Below are 20,686 nucleotides of genomic sequence, written 5' to 3'. Positions count from 1 at the left end.
AAATATTTAAAGAGAAAAGTATTCATAATATAATAATTTTTTGAGTTTCGGAGGGGGTTTCACCCCCTAAAACAGCCGTCTGTATACGCGCCTGGCTCTCTGTATTAGTTAGTAAGGTAGTATATAATTTCCTTTTCCCCATTACACAATACAGGTAGGTTTGGAATTTTCCCTACACAAAAATCTCAGAATTGCGGAAGCAAATGATGTCTTCATGGTAACAACCAAAGTCACCATTTGTGGCTGAACACCCAATTTAAACCTTAATAATTTAATTTTAACTTATATTCCAATAAATAGTTATTAAAAATAAAAAAGTTTGTTTCATTGCTACTGCGCAGAAAAAATCTTTAGTGACTTCGGTTGAACGTTTTCCTAATAAATCAGAAATAAATTCTTTGCCATACCATTCAAATATTGAAAAATATTAGACTCGCCAGATGACCATATTTTTTTCGAATTCAGAGACATATGAACTAAGTAGAAAAAATCAGTTTGTTTCATTGCTACTGTGAAGAATAATCTTTGGTGGCTGCGTTAGAACGTCTTTCTAATAAATAAGAAATGATTTCTTTGCCACACTATTCAAATATTCCAAAATGTTAGACTGGCCAGACGACCATACGTTTTTCGAATTCATATACATATGAACTCAATAAAAAAATCCGTTTGTTTCATTACTACTGAGCAGACAAAATCTATGGTGACTTCGGTAGAACGCTTTTCTAATAGATCAGAAATGAATTCTTTGCCATACCATTCAAATATTCCAAAATGTTGGACTGGCCAGATGACCTAATGTTAATCGAATTCAAAGACATATGAACTAATGAGAAAAATTCATTTTGATCCATTTCTACTGTGCAGAAAAACTCTTTGGTGACTTCAATAGATCGTTTTTCTAATAAATCAGAAATAAATTCTTTGCCATACAATTTAAATATTCCGAAATGTTAGACTGGCCAGATGAAGATATGTTTTTTCGAATTCATAGACATATGAACTCAATAAACAAAATCCGTTTGTTTCATTACTACTGAGCAGAAAATATCTTCGTTGACTTCGGTAGAACGCTATTCTAATAAATCAGAAATGAATTCTTGGCTATACAATTCAAATATTCCAAAATGTTAGACTATCCAGATGACCTAATGTTAATCGAATTCAAAGACATATGAAATAATAAGAAAAAATCAGTTTGTTTCATTGCTACTGCGCAGAAAAAATCTTTAGTGACTTCGGTAGAACGTTTTCCTAATAAATCAGAAATAAATTCTTTGCCATACCATTCAAATAATGAAAAATATTAGACTCGCCAGATGACCATATTTTTTTCGAATTCAGAGACATATGAACTAATTAGAAAAAATCAGTTTGTTTCATTGCTACTGTAAAGAATAATCTTTGGTGGCTGCGTAAGAACGTCTTTCTAATAAATCAGAAATGATTTCTTTGCCACACTATTCAAATATTCCAAAATGTTAGACTGGCCAGACGACCATTCGTTTTTCGAATTCATATACATATGAACTCAATAAAAAAATCCGTTTGTTTCATTACTACTGAGCAGACAAAATCTTTGGTGACTTCGGTAGAATGCTTTTATAATAAATCAGAAATGAATTCTTTGCCATACCATTCAAATATTCCAAAATGTTGGACTGGCCAGATGACCTAATGTTAATCGAATTCAAAGACATATGAACTAATAAGAAAAAATCATTTTGATACATTTCTACTGTGCAGAAAAAACTCGTTGGTGACTTCAGTGGAACGTTTTTCTAATAAATCGGAAATAAATTCTTTCCATACAATTCAAATATTCCAAAATGTTAGACTATCAAGATGACCTAATGTTAATCGAATTCAAAGACATATGAAATAATAAGAAAAAATCATTTTGATCCATTTCTACTGTGCAGAAAAACTCTTTGGTGATTTCAGTAGAACGTTTTTCTAATAAATCGGAAATAAATTCTTTCCATACCATTCAAATATTCCAAAACGTTAGACTATCCAGATGACCATATGTTTTTCGAATTCATAGACATATGAACTAATTAGAAAAAATCAGTTTGTTTCATTGCTACTGCGCAGAAAAAATCTTTGGTGACTTCGGTAGAACGTTTTTCTAATAAATTGGAAATGAATTCCTTGCCAACGCTTTCAAATATTCCACAATGTAAAACTGGTCAAATGACCATATGATTTTCGGATTCGCAGATATATAAACTAATTATAAAAAAATCAGTTTGACTCATTTCCGTAGAAAAAAAAATTTGGTGACTTCGTTAGAATAGTTTTTCTTTAAATGACTGAGTGGAAACTAATATGAAATAAGAAAACAAACATATTGGAGAAGCCAAATGAATGAAAAACTAACAGAAAAAGATGATGTATTGGAAAAAGATACGCTCTGAGACAAGACTCGAACCTGCGTTCTTATGCATTCCGTGCATACGCGCTATCATTTCGCCCCTTTGAACCTTGTTATTACACTCTAAAACGTCAGTCGCTGGCTGGACTCAAAACATGAGCGGAAAAATAGGTATAAAGCGAGAAGAATAATGTTTGATGGACAGAAAAGATGTTTTATTTATTTATTTATTTATTTATTTATTTATTTATTTATTGTAAAATCAACAGACACGATGTGGTCCTAATGATTAATTCTAATACTATGTAAGAATTTGGTCCTTGTTTTATTCCGTGAAAGATTGAAGTCGAACTCAGATGACACTCGATTGAATGACCGTTGTAAGCCGATAATCGCAACGTTTATCCCGTAGTTAGTGCGGCGATGATGTTGATTTCACGGAGCAAGTCGTGGGGCAGTCGATTCTATCATTCAAAACGTCTGCTATCATTAAAGCACGCGATAGCTCCCGTCTTACTTGCAGTGTGTCTAGACCGATTAGCAATCCGCGACTTTCATAGCTCGGTTGATGAGGATTGGTCCAAGGTAAACGGCGAAGAGCGAATCGAACGAATCTACGTTGAATCGACTCGATTCTATTAACGCCATTGAGGTAGTGAGGGTTCCAAACAGCTGAACAATATTCCAGAGTAGAGCGAACGAGTGAACAGTATAGGGATTTCAAGCAGTAAACATCCGTAAAATGCTTAGCCATTCTCATCACGAATCCAAGGCAGCGAGAAGCTTTAGCCACAATGTAGTTGGTGTGTTGCCTGAATGTTAACTGCTCGTCAAGAAAAACGCCGAGGTCCTTGATGCACGTCGATCTACCAATCATGAATCGCTCATGAGTATTCGAATTTCAAAGGCACTTTTTTTCTCGTAAACGTTATGATCGAACATTTTTCTGGATTAACGGTCATGTGATTCAATTTGCACCAATCCGAAAAGATTGCCAATTGTCGCTGAGGAAACGTCGCATCCTCTAAGGTGCGAATAACACGGTAGATCTTGAGGTCATCTGCAAAAGATATGCGCGGTCCTTCCAGAGAAAAATTAACGTCGTTAAAGTAAAGCAAGAAGATCAAAGGGCCGAGATGGCTCCCCTGCGGAATTCCAGATGTTGCAACAAATTCTTCCGAAGTACAATCATCAATTTTAACCACAAGATGACGATTCCTGAGATATGATTGTATCCATCGAAGGACGTTTGTACCAAAACCAAGTCGATCCAGTTTTGCTATGGTGATGTCATGGTTAATTTTGTTGAAGGCGAGGGAAAGATCGGTATAGATTACGTCCGTCTGAAAACCATTTGACATGGCGTTGGTCACGTAAGATGTAAAGGATAATAGATTGGTGGTTGTGGAGCGCTTAGGCATAAACCCATGTTGGGAATCATCGATATACTGCTTGCAATGATTGAAAATTGGAGTCAGTATTACTTTTTCGAACAGCTTGGGGATAGCGCTTATACAAGTTATACCACGGTAGTTGTTTATGTCTCTTTTGTCTCCTTTTTTGTAGACCGGAAACATGAATGAAGCTTTCCATAAGTTGGGGAATACTCCCGTAGCTAGTGACATATTAAATAAACGGCAAAGGGGGGCAATTAACCCGGTTGAACATTTCTTTAAGATGACTACTGGTATGGCGTCTGGGCCTGCAGAGGTGGAAGCCTTCATACCAACGATTGCCGTTTGTATCGATTCCTCGTCTATATTGATCGAGTGCAAAGCATAATTGGATACAGGAACATTATTCGCGGCGCGTGCTATTTCCTGCGGAGATAAAAATCGCAAGAGAAAACACTTGCGAACCTTTCCGAGAACAGCTGGCAAATTTCTTGAGTAGACGAACCAATACGATCTCCGAATTGCATTTGTAATGGCAAACCGAATTCTTTCCTTTGCTCTTTAACATGCTTCCAGAAAGCTCTCGGGTTAGATTTCATTGTACGTTGTATATTATTTAAATAACGTGCATGGCAACGCTTCGCGATTTTTTTGTATATCTGATTTATCTTCACATAACGATTTCGCAGAACATATCCACCATGTTTGGAGTATTGTTTCAGAGCAGCTCTTTTGGAAATTTTCAAATGTCTTAATTCGACAGTTTGCAACGGCGGATGCCGAGAATTTCGTCTGGACCGTTTTGGTACGAAGTAATCAATCGCATACATCAAAACATTACTTTTGATGTATGGTATCGGCCGGGTGACTACCTGGTTGTAGACCATGTTTGATGTTCGTTCTACCATGTCTGACTGCGTTTTAGAGTGTCTAATAACAAGGTTCAGAGTGGCGAAATGGTAGCGCGTATGCATGGAATGCATAAGAACGCAGGTTCGAGTGTATCTTTCTCCAATAAATTATCCTATTCTGTTAGTTTTTCATTCATTTGGTTTCTCCAATATATGTTTCCTCTCAATCATTGAAAAAAAACTTAGTTATGGCGGCTAAAATTAATAAATCCTTAAACACCATTACGGTTTGACCAACTAAAATTAATAAATCCTTAAAAACAATTGCGGTTTCATTTTCCGTAACAATCTGATACTGGTAGGAAAGGGCAGAAGACTATCAATAAAACCTTCATAGGGATCTGTCGCTGACGATGTTCAGCCAGCGACTAGCACCAGTAGAGAAGGTGACAAGCGATCTACACTCTCCTATTCAGTTTTTGAGCGGAAAATAGGTATAAAGCGAGAAGACTAGTGTTTGATGGACAGAGAAGATGTTTGGATGTATGGTATCGGTCGGGTGACAACTATGATGTAGACCATGTTCGATGTACGTTCTAGCATGTCTGACTGCGTTTTAGAGTGTCTTATAATAAGGTTCATAGTGGCGAAATGGTAGCGCGTATGCACGGAATGCATAAGAACGCATAAGGTTCGGGAACACAAGAAAAATACACGTAGAAATATGGTCAGGTTTGAACAATTATATCAATTATCAATATTATGTCACCATTTGATTGGAAATATTTCTACGTATTGATTTGAATGTTCATAGCTATGTATTTTTAACTGTATATCATTGAAATGTTGATTAATAGCTAGCAGTGTCCTATTTTGTCTGCAAAAAATCTTCGGCATACCGGATTTCCTTGCCATAGTCGACAGTTTTGAAGGAGTAAGCGATATATCACAGGGAAAGCATCGCTAGATTGGTCAATCGATGCAAAAGCAAAGCGAAGTTATAACTAAAGTTTCAGTCCTACGTGTAGCATGCTAGAGGTAGGTTTTTGCTAGACAGCAAGACAAAAAGGGGCATAAAACGAATTGCAGCATTAATTGGTATGCTCTGATCTTGTGTCATGCAAGATTGGATGAAATCCCATGTAATGTCGTTTCGCCTGTGAAATTGACAACTACCCCAGAGTAAATTTAGATTAATTTCTAATTTATATAAGACGAACTCGATTGTTAACGAGAAATAGTTTATCGCTCAACCGAAATCGCAGAGTGGTAGTAATGGTACAGAAACGCTATAAAAAGAACTGCTTGCATACAAAACTTGAACACAAGCTTGGCGAAGAGAAGCTTAAATATCGTTATCCGTATCGCAAGCATGTATAAACATATAATTGCATACATTTGGGCTATTGATGTAATTTCGTCGGCTACAAAACAAATACAAATCACGACAAATAGAGTCTATATTCTGGCTTCGCGTGTTCGGTGGTTTCGGTTCCTAATAAAGATCAATCTAAGCAGACTTTCGTGCATTGGCGGATTCAAAAGTGTGACGATTAATTGAAAAAGGTCGATCATTAGAAATTTTGGTTGCCTTGTTCCACATCAATGGCTCGAACAACCCCATAGGGCTGATTCTTGTAGTGTTTCTAATAAATCAGAAATGAATTCTTGCAATACCATTCAAATATTTTAAATTGTTAGACTGACCAAATGACCATATGTTTTTCGGATTCATAGGCATATGAACTAGTGTCAAATTCAGTTTGACCCATTTGTATCACGCACAAAATTAAATTATTTTATTATGATCTTCATAGATTTTTTGTGCGCGGTAGAAATTTTTATATCTCTTTTTACTGAAGAATTCTTCATATTCAATTATGCGAAATGCGTGTATGATTTCTGCCGCCCTTACACCGTTTTCGTTTTTGGTACGCGCCCTAAACAACAACTCATGAAAAAAAGAAAAAATAAACAAACTCGGCTGGATGCGTGGTGCGACCCGAGAAAATATTCAGAGCGAAACTACGCGATTGGAGTCCGATCTAGAGCGACCTCAGGTTGCTAAAACAATCATATCAAACGTTGTTTGGGCGACGCTGGGTCAGCTTTCGGGCTGCTCTGATCAATAAACGAAAACGGTATTAGATGTGATAGAAACGACTCTACAACAGCACTGAGGTGGTACAACGTACAGGGAATATGTTTCTATCGTAGTTGCCTTACGAACGAAAACTTTTATCTAAACATCCTCTGTTCACCGCAGTCCACTCTTCTCGCTCGATAGTTACGTCATTGATTAATTATAAATATTACCACGGCCAAATCATTCCATATTCAGTAAATTCTTCAAAGTTTAACACAAATGCAAAAACTGTTTTGAGTTCTTGTCTTCTCGTGAAACAACACGAATTTATTCGAATGCAACATAATGTTCCTGATTTGATTCCAACATTCAGTTTTCGATAGTCAAGCCACGCGGTACAGACGTGTTTAGCGGACGGAAACTGCGAACGATTTTCGAAGCGATTTTGTGAATTTATTAATCTCACGGTTATATAAAAAGAAAAATCTGTTAAGAAGTGTAGTGTGCTGAAATCTTCATTTAAACTAAGGATAAAAACTGTGAAGTTTCCACGTGTTTAAGTTAGAGAGACGGGCGCCATTAGTGCGACCCACATAACCTCGAAATGAGCGAGGAAAAAAAACCACCGGATCTACCTGGCCTCCCAGACGATGAGATGGAATTACATGGAGATGATCTACCTGAAAGAGATAGAACCACTAAAAGAATGGAATTTGCTAACGTGGTTTACACGGAAATGGATACAGGCCCATACAGATTATATGTCGAGCTGAAAAACAGTGATGGACGACAGCGAATAAACAAATTTTCAGTTGGATCCATGCTTAAAAAAATGGAACAATTCAAAATGTTTATAACGGACATGAAACAAGTAGGACGAGATCGAATATTGGTTTTTATTAGCAGTTACACAAAAGCAAATACTCTCGTAGAGGAAATAAACAAAAGTACTACGAACTGTTATAAGGCATACGTGCCAACGCATTTAGTTACCGTAACGGGAATAGTTGATGGAGTTCCTACTGATATCTCCGAAGACGAGATCACAGAAGATATGACATGCGAAGTCCCTATCATTAGCGTAAAACGATTAAGCCGTTTTGTGGATGGCCAAAAAGTTCCAGCAAATCGCATTAGTGTAAGATTCAGAGCTTCCACAATACCGGATCGTATACGATTATTCTGCTGTTACAGTAAAGTAAGACCTTTCGGACATAAGCTTATCGCTTGTGGAAAATGCCTTAGATTTAACCACAATGAAGCAAGATGTAAGGGAAACCGAAGATGCAACAATTGTGCCGGTCAACATGATACGGAAAATGAATTTCACCATTGTAAAAATAACCCGAGATGTGCACATTGCAAATCCGAAGATCATACGATGCAAGATGAAAATTGTCCGGAAAAAATAAGACAAATGAACATTAAAAAGCTTATGGCTAAAACAGCAATAACATTTGCTGAAGCGAAAGATTGTTTTCCCTTACGGACACAGAACGGCTACACACCGTTAGAAGAATTAATGGATTTTCCAGTGCTAGAAGAAACATTTGCCTCGACGCAGAGAGGAGAATCGCTACGAGAGCAATGGCGACGTACGAATCTGGAACGAGAAAAAATCAAAGCAGCAGTAAAAACCTATCCTGAAATTCCAAGTATACAAACAAAACAAGGTTCAAAGAGACCACGTAACGAGCAAGACCAAAATAACGGTGTATCAAACGCTATGAAGACGACATACGAGCGGAATCAAATGACGAGGCTCGCACCCGTTTTCGTTAAAAACGGAACTGCGATAAATTATAATAACAGTGGAAATGAGAAGGAAAAATGGGAAAATATCATGAAAGAAGCACGTACAAAAGCAGAAAGGACGGTTAACCAAACAATGATGAGCTTTTACTCAGACTTTCTGGGTCAAATAGGAAACCAAGAAATAAGGAAAAAATTTCAGAATTGCACACAAAAATATTTCAATCTTACGAACTCAGTAATAGAAGATCGACAGAATTAATTTCTATATATAATAGGAAAAAGAAAATCCTGTCCGAGGATACAAAATAGGAAAAACGTAAAGTTCACACCATTTACTATAATACAGTGTAAAGCTTGGAAAATCATAAAGCGGAGCTACATCGAATCCTCGTCGAAAGGAGCTATGAATTAATCATGCTATCAGAAACCTGGACGAAAATGAGTGAAGAACGAAGCAACAAATATAAACTTCCACATTACCATTTAATCGCGGAATCACGAAACGACAGCTATGGAGGAGCAGCCGTTATGTTGAAAAACGAGTTCAACTACCTGGCAATTCCGTTGCCAGCCACGTCAGATTGGACACAGGTATGCGGAATCAAAATACTGAAACTGGATATTGTAGCAGTATCGTTATATATCAGCCCTGACATATCTCTAACTGCATTTGAAAACGATATCAACAAAATCATGAACAGCTTGCGAGGACACAAAAAAGTGCTAATAGGAGGAGATGTAAACGCACATCACTATGCTTGGGGGAACGACAAGTGCGATCGAAAAGGAAACATTTTAATGGAAGCGATCAATAGGAGCAATTTGTTCATTGCAAATGATGGTTCTAGTACATTCGTTCCTGTCCAGCTCAACAGGAAAGCTACAGCAATTGACATCACACTGTGTACAGTAGAACTTTACACTGACATTAAATGGAAGGTGCTGGATTTCGGCGTAGGATCACATCATATGGTAATTGAAAGTTTGCTACAAGATACAGCGATAGTTTAAAACAAATATATCTACAATAACAACAAAATATGTGAGGCTATGTCGAATCTCGATCCAGAGGCGATAAGAAAAGTAGATGATTCATTGCCTGCTGTCAACAAAATTTACCGAGCTAACAGGAAAAAAGATAATAAAGTACCAAAACACTGGTGGACAGAAGAAGTGGAGAACGCTTGGGTAGAGAAAACAGAAGCGAGAAGACAGTTCAATAGGACATCAAATCAGGTAAATTTGATAGAATTCAAGAAAAAGGCAGCGATATTTCAAAGATTGAAAAGAGAACAAAGTAAAAAGAATATAGACGAATTCCCAAACGAAATAAATCCTTCCACAAGCTCCCAGGAGTTGTGGAGAAAAGTCGGCAAATTAACAGGCAAACGAGTGAAGAGAAAGGAAAACAATGTGATGTTTGATGATAGAGTGACAACTGAAGCATTCCTGGATGAGCATTTCGGTAAGCACGATCCGCAACCATGGACGGAACCAGTAACAGGCACTGCAAGTGATATAATTGACGAAGCTAAGTGGGACCGCATACTAGCAAAGAAGAAAAAACCGTCTGCCCCAGGAGAAGACAGGGTCACTTATGAAATGTTACGAAAGCTGAGTTCAAAGGTTGTGAAAAACTTACTAATCGACCTTAACGCAATGTGGAGAAGAGGATATCCGGGGGATACACTAAAATCAATTCGAATAGTAGCTATTCCAAAGCCAGGTAGAGATCAGATGAAATGTTACGAAAGCTGAGTTCAAAGGTTGTGAAAAACTTACTAATCGACCTTAACGCAATGTGGAGAAGAGGATATCCGGGGGATACACTAAAATCAATTCGAATAGTAGCTATTCCAAAGCCGGAAAGAGACCCACCAGTCTTATACCTACAATAACAAAAATAGTAAATACATCAGTCCTAGAAAGGCTACAGAGGTACATAGATGAAAAAAAAATTCTACCAGAAACCTCCTTTGGGTTTAGGAAAGGTTTTTCGACAAACACATACCTGGCGTTCATGGTAAACACGATTAAACGATGGAAGCGAGAAAAAAATAAAGTAGCCCTTATATGTGTCGACCTTAACAACGCTTTTAACGCAGTCCAGCCAAATATACTTAGTAGCATACTCACTAAACTGAATATACCTGATGAATTAAACGTATGGATATCAAACTTCCTACATAACAGACGATTGCATCTACAAACCCGCGCCGAAACGATTTCAAGAACGATTAATAATGGACTCCCCCAAGGTGATGTTCTTTCACCTTCATTATTTAATTTATATACTCTCAGCCTGCACGAAATAGACGATGGCGATGATGTAATATTAGTCCAGTATGCGGATGACTTTGGCATTCTAATAAAAGCAAAAACCTTAGAACAATTGAACGACACAGCTCAAAACTACATAGAAAAATTTGCAGATACCGCAAATACTCTGAAGTTATCAATAAATACAGAAAAAACAAAAGCGATAATTTTCCAAACCGGAGATAAGCAACTGAAGGTAAAATTAAACGGAATACAGCTAGAGACCGTCAAAGTACATCGCCAACTTGGAGTACAAATCAACAATCTGCTGAGCTTAGGTGCCAATACCAGAGAATTAATACGGAAAATAAACGACAGACTCAACATGCTAAAAATCATCAGTGGCATCCGTACACACGCAGAGAAATAGAACACATTAGATTCTGATATACTGAGTCTTTAAATCAACTTCAAAAATTTGTTTAAATCAAACAAAACTATTTTTGAATTGAAATTTGAATCTAATAAAACTTTCTTTGAATAAAATTTTGTGTTGCAATGCTTATTAGATTTGAATATATTAGGGTATGGATTCAAAGTTTGAAAATTTTATTGACTCGAATAAAAAATTTATTTGATTCAAATGCTTGTTACAGTACATTAAATATATTTGGATCAAATATGGGGTAGTACAGATTCAAATTAAAAATTTTGTTCAAACAAATATTCTCGTCATTCAGATACATAATACGATATATTTGAATTAATTCAAAGAATTAATTATTTGGGCTTTTGAATTCAACTGAAACAAATATACTGAGTCTTAGATTCAAATTCATGGATGTGGAGTAAAATTTTTCGTTCTTGAATCAAATGACAGAGAATATTGATTTTCAAATATTACCATTAAATCAAATATTGACACTAGTTGATTATGATATATTCTACACTAATGTTGCTAAGATTTAATTTTGCGTATACCGGCCATTTTGCCACATCATTCAAACGGAAAAAATGGACACATTCGAGGAAGTGATAAGTTTCGGATCAGTCAACGATTTTGAACTATCTGTTCTTTTAAAATCCTTCGGATTGTGTGATACCATATTGAATACTTTTATAGGTAAGGTATATTATGATTTATGTATTTACAGGGAACTTATATTTGTATTAATTTCAGAGAACGGTTTCACAATAGAGTTATTGAAAATTATTGAACGGAAGGAAGTCGAGGAGTTAATACTGCAACCGTATTTAGATGAACGTACAAAATGCATTCATGGTATAAACAATTGGAGACAAACCTTAGTAAGCAAACCAAAGTTCAAACAAATCAATTTTACTAAATTTCATTTCATCGAGATTCTAAACAATACAGTAGAGTTACTAATAATAAAACTAATTTGTGTAAATCCTTAGCAATTAAAGCTGGATTCAAATTTGCCTTTGATGTGTTAAATAATAATTTTTTCGAACCAACATTAGATTTGGAGGAATCTATAATAACAGCGAGTCCACTGCATGAAGATTACAAAGAACTGTTGAGATTTTCTTAAAATGTAAATTTATTGAAATAATAAATAAAAATTTAATTCAAAGTGTTTTATTATTTATATCAAGTACATATTTTTTATTGATTTCAGACATTTGTTTTAAATAACAATTTAATGAATTTAAAAAAATATATCATTGAATATACACACAATCACACGAAAGCAAAATTGTAGAAACAAAACTTATTTGTTTTGAATCAAATAACAATTTTTTTTGATTCCAAGTGAAATGAAATTAGATCCAAATTAAAAAATATATATTTGAATTCGAAGCAAAATATATTTGAAATAAATGTTCACTTTATTTATTTCTTTGCGTGTAGAAACAAAAATTATTTGTTTTGAAGTGAATATCAAGTGTATTTGAATCAAATATAAATGAAAATAGGCGCTGATTCAAATAAAAATTTCTTTGAATTCAAAGCGCAATATGTTTGAATTAAAAATTAATTTTTCTGCGTGCAGGCTTCCACCCTCAAACATTGGCCAATCTATACAAAGCCTTAGTGAGAAGTGTACTAGAATACGGTAGCGTAGTGCAAAACAACGCAAGTAATACAAATAAAAAGAAGATCGAGATATTAAACAACCAGTATTTAAGAAAAGTTACTGGCTGTACTAAAAGTACTCCTATAAACGCACTGATCGTACTTGCTGGTCAACATCCTTTTCAGATCAGGCAGGAACACGTAGCATTCAAAGAAATTGCCAGAGCATGCAGCAAACAAAATATCGTAGCGACACAGCTAAAGCAATTGGGCAAATAAGTACAGCTATTTAGAGAGGATGTACCTCAAGAACAAAAAAATCTTCGACGACATCATGCCAAACGTAAATCTTCATCAAATAACGGCTGAGATCAATGCAAATCTGGAAGGACTCACGACAGCCAAAAAAGAAACAAACATGTTCAAAATGAAGCAGCTGGTCCTGTTTACGATGAATAACAAATATCGCGGAAGACGACGCGTATTCACAGATGCATCCAAGGAAGGTGACAGATGTGCAGTTGGTATATACATGGAAAGCTGTAAAATTCTGCTATAAATTAGAAAATGAAGTGAGCATTACGTCAGCTGAAATAACAGCAATCAGAATAGCTCTATCAATCTTCCAACAAACAGAACTGAAGGACTGTGTTGTATACACCGATTCAAAATCGGCATGTCTAATGCTTGAATATGCAATAGAAGAAAAAGTAGGCGCCTCAATCATAACAGAAATACTTAAAATTTCCCAACAGTATGGTGTTGCTATTCAGTGGATTCCAAGTCACATAACAATCGAAGGAAACGAGATAGCAGACAAATTAGCAAAAAGGGGTTTATCCGAAAATACACCAAGCTATTGTAATAAATTGTTCTTAAAGGACGCACTGTACAAGCAAAACGCACAAACTCAAATAGATTCCAATCAATGGTATCAAGAATACTCCCTGGAGAAGGGAAAGTGCTTTCACCAAATCTGTCCAGAATTTTCAACAGAACCGTGGTATTACCGGAAAAACATGAAGGGGTGTGACATACGACTGACAAATCGATTGATGACTGGTCTCAACTTTTCTAAGTTTTGGTTAGCAAGGATGAAAATTGCTGACGACGAGGATTGCAAAATCTGCGAAATGCCGGAGACGTCAGAGCACATAATTTTTCAGTGTCCGAAGTATAGCCACGGGACTTCCGGTGAAACTCTCAACGGGTGAGCACGTTGCATCGTGTTAGTCCGGAGAAAATTCGAGTATTTCGCAAGAAAGAAAGGATTTTCAGCCGTACTTTGACGATTCGACGCAGCCACACAGCGAGATTTTCGCTTGTAGTCAAGTGAAAATAAAGTCCATTGGACTATAAACGAAAATTAACTGGCAATATAGCCTTAGTTGCTGTGCCATCAATTCGGCGTCATCTCAAGTGAGGTGACGCCAACCAGAAAAGAAGAAGAAGAAGTATAGCCACCTTTGGTTGGATTTCCATTTCAAACAAAAATATTTGAATCTCACTGAACTATACAAATCTAAAAATATGGAAATGTACAAAGAAGTAATCGATTTCATAAAACAAACTAAATTGAAACTGTAAACAATAATTCCCGTTTGCATCGGTAAAAACCCGCTGGGATCAATGATTTACTGGCCATATAGTCTGAGTCACTGGGCCAAACAAACTGAAGCTGACAGCTGTCAGTTTCGAACAGATAGAAGAAGAAGAAGAAGATTCTAACATTGTTTAATTTGTTACAAGATAAGCACTGTCGTACGTATTGATTATTACCTATGATAAATGGAAAATGTGCATGATACCGCAATGCAGCGTAATGGAAGATGTAAGTTTAGTTTGAAGGGATGATTTAGTTGGTTGACAATAAGTAAACAGTTGTTATATATTTCAACAAGAATATATTGAAAACAATCCATCATATCTAGGTGAAATTATTACAGTATAAACAGCTACTTTTTAACCTTCGGCATAGATCTAGAAACAAGTCAGTTTTTATGATCAATCCATGATTGAATCTCAAAATATTTAACAGGATCGATAGAGTATTTACCTTATTACTCCTCCATTCGATTAGTCGTCTAAATATTTCTTCTGGGTTAAAGTTTTTACCTGTGATGAACTAATTCGAGTTCGTCCAACGAGATCGATTGTAAATCAAACACAGTAAACGAGGAATCTGTAAATAACAGATTACGGATTATACAAATACCGACCGATAAATACATATTGGTGGAAATTTAATTCTTGTCCTGGTATCAACAAAACACAAGGTTCATTCGAAAACGAATTTTGTTGACATGAAATTATTAAAATTATCAACTTAAATCAAAAGCAGAGATGGACTTCATGTTTGAAACGCAATAATAAATCCGAAACGATTATTCAGTAATTTTAATGAATACCTACCAATCCATATTTCAAGAAATGAGAACGGAAGTTCCAGTTCGATCAGTATTGCTCTGACAATATCTATGTTACGCCACTCATATACTCTGCGAAATATTTCTTCCACTTGTTCCATGGATTTTCGAAGAAATTAGCTGCAATCCCGCACTAGAATTCAAAATGGTATCGACATCTGGAATAAAAACGAGACTATTCAATACTTTTGAATTAATTAAACTGTAATTGTGTATCACTTACTAGGGAATATTTGAATTGAATGCACAGGAACCCTGATATTAGCGAAAACGCGTTTCATATCCTCGTTAGACATGTTTACTCTTAATATCTCACACTTGAAAATACCAGAGATGCCAGACCATATTCTCTTAATACATGTTAGAAAATACCTGCGAATGCAACAATGAAACCCCAAATTTTAATCCGTACGCATAATATGAAGTAAGTCGATGAAAGTTAGGTTACCTTTAATAAATAAATATACTATATTTGCTTAACATTTTCAGAAAGCGGATATATGCACAGATTTTCATTAAAAAAAAATTCATCTGCGATGATAGAATCCTGTAAAACTTTCATCCCTGATCCTCACTTGTGTTTGTCATTAACCCAATGTAAAATATATTACAATGCTTTATGGCTTTATAAGTAACGTGTGATAAAACAATTTATATTAGCATTACAACTATATTCAAAATGCTGTACACATAAGTTGCATGTTCGCAAGGGCAATCGCAGCAAATTATAGCTGCACACACATTATGACTATTTGTTTCAACTTGAATTATGCAGTGTACATTGTATAACAAGATAAGTAAAATTTCTTGAAATATATTTATTCTGGGTACACAAGACAAGTTTTTAATATCAAATATTAATGGAATTTTCTTAATTCTCAATATATTTTCCAATTACAGAGCATTTGACAACCAAACTTGTGGATGTTTGTTTTTTGTTCACTATATTAAGCAGACTTTAATATATGGAAAATGTAATATCACATATGAGATATACCTTGTAAATATATATTTTGTTATCGTGACATTCACTTTCATTTCAATTTTTATATATATCTTGAGACCTATTCATTGGTGTTATCCAATCGGTAAAAAACATAGCGTATATAAAGTGTTTCAGGGAATTGTATGTATTCGGTTGGAAGACGGAGATAGAAGATATTGTATATATTTCCATGGATTATAATCGAGAAGTCATTTATAAAAAAACGTTTGATTTTTATTCAGTACAGAGGTTAGATTGATATCTCGATTTTTAAAGGTAGCGCTTTCGACGGTGCCACTATTCGCTAATAGATGACGCTAGTTTCACCCATAAATAATTTTGGTAGTACTATTTTTGGTGGTAAGTTTCACGCAAGTGTTACGCGATTATAAAAGTTTCTGTATAATTTATACAATTCTGTTTAGTAGTCAGAGGTTTGGGGTTTTATTTATTTCAGAGTTTTGTTGTAAACGTGGAAAACGCTTAGTAATTAATAGAAGAGTAATTACACAAAAAAAACGGTCACTTCCTCTTACGCAGTCATTTGAATAATCAACCGAGTATTCTCAAAATAAAAACGTGAAGTATCATATAGTTGATTACCATCAAACGGCTTAGATTTAGAAGATTTCGCTAGTGGATCATGGATGTCATTAACAAATTATACTCATCGGTAACGCAAACTGTATCGCAGATATCAACAGTGCTAATAGGAAATCTTGTAATTAGAGAGTATGATGTTACTGAGCATATAGCCAGTGCAGGCAAAGGAAAGTACATTATATTAGTACTTCGCATAATATGAAATAATAACTTGTCTTCCAGGTTGTATGTGGAAAATTTTTTCAGGATCGAAGAAAACAACCAGAGAAGAAGTGTCCATTTTTGTTTTAGAAAAGAAGCTATTTGAACAATATTCCAAGGAGGATCGAGACGAGATATTTCATAAAATAAGAGGGGGAGTTACTCAACTCACTAAAATTCGACATCCACAGGTGTTGACTGTGCAACATCCACTTGAAGAATCTCGTGAAAGTTTTGCATTTGCGACAGAGCCTATTTTTGCTAGTTTGGCAAATATTCTAGGAGATGCCACAAATATGCCCAAGAAAATGCTTTCAAAATTCATTGATTTTAATTTGTGTGGAACTGAAATTAAGTTTGGTCTACTGCAAATCTTCGAAGGAATGCACTTCATTCATAATGAAGCAAAACTCGTTCATAGAAACATAAGCCCTCATAGTATTGTTTTGAATAAACACGGCATTTGGAAAGTTTACGGATTTGATTATTCCATGAGTAGCTTGAATACGCAGTGCTATTTAAACATTCATGCAAATAAATTGATTTCTCCAAGTCTAGAATATACAGCTCCAGAATGTGTATTGGATAATATTTTGACAATTCACGCAGACCTATACTCTTTAGGTACGTATAGTAAATTATTTATTTATCACTTGACTAAATTTTTGTTTTAGGAATGCTCATATGTGCCATATATGCAAAAACATGCTACCCGTTTGAAGCGTTCACGGAAAATTTTAGGACCTTTGACGAGTATACTTCAATTTCACGTTTCTCGCAGCACCCATGTATTCAAAATATACCTCAGGACATCCGCTGCACCGTTTTATCTATGCTAGGATATCATCCAGACAGACGAACAAATTTGTCTCTACTAATGAAGGTGCGTGTGTTAAAACTAAGTTCCACATGTCGTCAAGTTTTGATGTTGCAAGCGAATAGTTAGTTTCAAGTTATGTCGTTATGGTTTTACAAAATGTACTCACAAAATTCTTTCGTCAAGTATTGGAAATTGTTGGTTGAAAAACGGCTACTCTACACTGAAATCACAAAACGAGGTATACGAACACAATTTGTTTAGTCATTTTAATTTGAATTATTTATCTTGCCAAAGAACCCTCCCATTGGTTGGTGGGCTTGACGGTATTGCAAATATCATCACATACAATCATTTAGCGTTACTATTTGATAAAGATATGCGTTACAGCTTTGAGTTTCATAATTGAATTAAATGAATAAGATATGGAACGACTTGAATAAGATGTTGATTGCATAACGCTCCAACATCCGGGGTTGGAGAGGCCGGTAGATCTTAACTGAGCTCTTTTGTCGTGAATACGACTTACTCTACTATGGGGCGCCTTTTCAAAATTAGCCATACGAAAGAATGGGCAGAACTTAATCGTGAATATCTCGACTTGTATTAACGGCAACAACATAATTCTTCTACCATTTCATCAAAAATATGATAAGGAATTTAGGATAATATTTTGAACAGTGTAAGATAACCACAAATAACTCAAAATTAAGTTTTCTGAAATTTTGAAAACAACGTGGAAAACTCTTTACTTTTGCTTAGCTTTTTCGCGCAAGGACGACGATTTTGAGGTAGTCGGGTACATATCTTCAACTGAACGTTATAAAAGGGGAACCGTGGTCGAAAATCGATCATTTCTTCTTGTGCGTTGGATGGAAGCAGGCGTCAGGGCAAAAAGACGCATTCAAACAGCGGCATCGGAGAGCGCACCTTCTGCGTGGTTGAAAAAAGAAACGCACAGGTCGTAGTTCTCATTTGCCTTCCGGTCGTCAAAGCGAGAAGATGCATTAAACCAGTTTGGCATCATTTGGCACTGCGAGCCGATGTGTTGCGGTTTGTTCGCAAAGCTAGTTTCAATTTAAACAAGAGCGATTGCGTCTGAAAGCAGAGTTGCTGGTCGTTTGCATTGAAGAGAAAAAAAACGAAAAGTGGACAACATTATATAAAATCAGCCGTTCTAATGGCTCTAAATGTTATCTAAAGAACTATTCAGATTACTTCTTTGCAAATCATCTGTTTATGAAATAATCCAAAATAATTTGATTTGCTTCGTGCACTTTTCGCTGTGTGAAAATCGTTCGAGAAAAATGTTTCGAACTGTGCTAATCATCGTAGAGAATTCCACAATGTGGTCCTTCTAAAAGGACGAAATGAATCCTGTACAGCATCTTAATAGTTTCTTTCAATTAGATATGCAAATCCGAAATGAGATAATCGACGTCAAATATCGTTTATAATTCTAGTAGTGAAAAGGGGGAAAGTTTCACAATTCACACAATCGATCGACTATCAATTCGAATTCGAAAGTATAGAGAAATCGTGTCAGTTTCCTTCGTATTCACGAAATCCAGTTATGTCTCTGACATTACACACCCATACTTTTTTATGTTTTATTTTCATACTACCGGCCCTTATTACCAGTGTGATGTGGAAATTAAGTGGAGTAAACGTATCTCAATTGGGTTTCTCACGATGACAACAAATGAACGGTATATCGAGTCCATCTTTGACGTTTATTGGTGGTTTGGGTACCATGGAATACTGTGGAATGAGATAGAATATTGTAGAATAGGATAAAATAATAATGACTTAACCAATGAGTAAACCACTAATAGCTGTCAAACGATGTTCATCCAGTTTATATGTGTGGAATGAGATAGAATACTGTAGAATAGGATAAAATAATAATGACTTAACCAATGAGTAAACCACTAATAGCTGTCAAACGATGTTCATCCAGTTTATATTGTGAGGATGTGTCGTTTGGGACCTGATGGGTGAGATACTGTGTGAGTGCAATGTGAGAGTAAGTGCATGCAAGAACGGTAATAAAGGCCACCACTGTTTCAACTCAGGACTAACGATCATCCAATCGAAGAGATAGAAATTGGGCAACGGTACCCCCATTTTTCTCAAATCCATTAGTCAATTCATGCACGAAAACCATTAGTTAGAGTGAGATCTGTTGTCTCTGTTTGATAGATTAACTTCAAGAGTAACATGGAGCATTTTGAGTTGATAAAACAGTAGTATTGAACAATTTCCGAACTACTTTTATTGTTTATTTATTTATTTATTTATTTATTTACAATCAACAGACACAATTTGGTCCTAATGATAATTCCTAATAATATTCAGAAAATTTGTACGTATTCTGCTTCGTGACACATTAAAATCATACCCAGATGAAACGCGGTTGAACGATCTCTGTAAACCAATAATAGAACCGTTTGCGCCATAGTTGGTACGTCGTATAGGAAGTCGAAGAAAAGCACTGTTGCGGAGAGCTCTGGGTCGCACATTAATATTAATTTCGTTGAGCAAAACGGGACAGTCGATCCTACCGTTGAATATATCTGCTATTATCAAAGCGCGTGATAATTCTCGTCGCACTTGTAATGTGTGGAGACCCATTAATAACCCGCGACTTTCATAACTAGGTAGTTGATGAGGATCGGTCCACGGCAATCGACGAAGAGCGAAGCGAACGAATCTACGCTGTATTCCCTCAATTCTATGAGCACCGTTCAGGTAGCATGGGTTCCAAACTGCCGAGCAATATTCGAGAGTTGAACGAACAAGCGAGCAGTAAAGCGATTTTAGACAGTGTATGTCTGTGAAGTGCTTAGTTATTCTCATTAAGAATCCTAAGCTACGGGAAGCTTTAGCTA

General features: G+C 35.7%; 1 protein-coding gene and 1 long non-coding RNA gene across 3 annotated transcripts in view; one reads left to right on the top strand and one right to left on the bottom strand.

Moving 5' to 3' along the window:
* Positions 1–14,644: 14,644 nt before the first annotated feature.
* LOC131440651 (uncharacterized) lies at positions 14,645–15,530 on the bottom strand. The gene is made up of 4 exons (XR_009231414.1): positions 15,413–15,530; positions 15,176–15,347; positions 14,820–14,945; positions 14,645–14,743 (listed from the first exon to the last, which is right to left on the bottom strand). It is a non-coding gene; the product is annotated as an uncharacterized LOC131440651 (long non-coding RNA).
* Positions 15,531–16,542: 1,012 nt separating this feature from the next.
* The window catches only part of LOC131440649 (SCY1-like protein 2), a 375,664-nt gene continuing 371,520 nt past the window's right edge, over positions 16,543–20,686 (top strand). For both annotated transcript variants that reach the window (XM_058612119.1, XM_058612121.1), the window contains exons 1-2: positions 16,543–17,602; positions 17,653–17,861. In XM_058612119.1, coding sequence (XP_058468102.1) covers positions 17,005–17,602; positions 17,653–17,861 — 807 coding nt within the window. In that variant the 5' untranslated portion in view covers positions 16,543–17,004. The remainder of the gene's footprint in view (positions 17,603–17,652; positions 17,862–20,686) is intronic.

The sequence above is a fragment of the Malaya genurostris genome, chromosome 1 (genome assembly GCF_030247185.1).
Source record: "Malaya genurostris strain Urasoe2022 chromosome 1, Malgen_1.1, whole genome shotgun sequence".
Lineage (NCBI taxonomy): Eukaryota > Metazoa > Arthropoda > Insecta > Diptera > Culicidae > Malaya > Malaya genurostris.
Note: the sequence above shows the minus strand (reverse complement) of the source record. Positions and strands in the feature narration are given on the sequence as shown.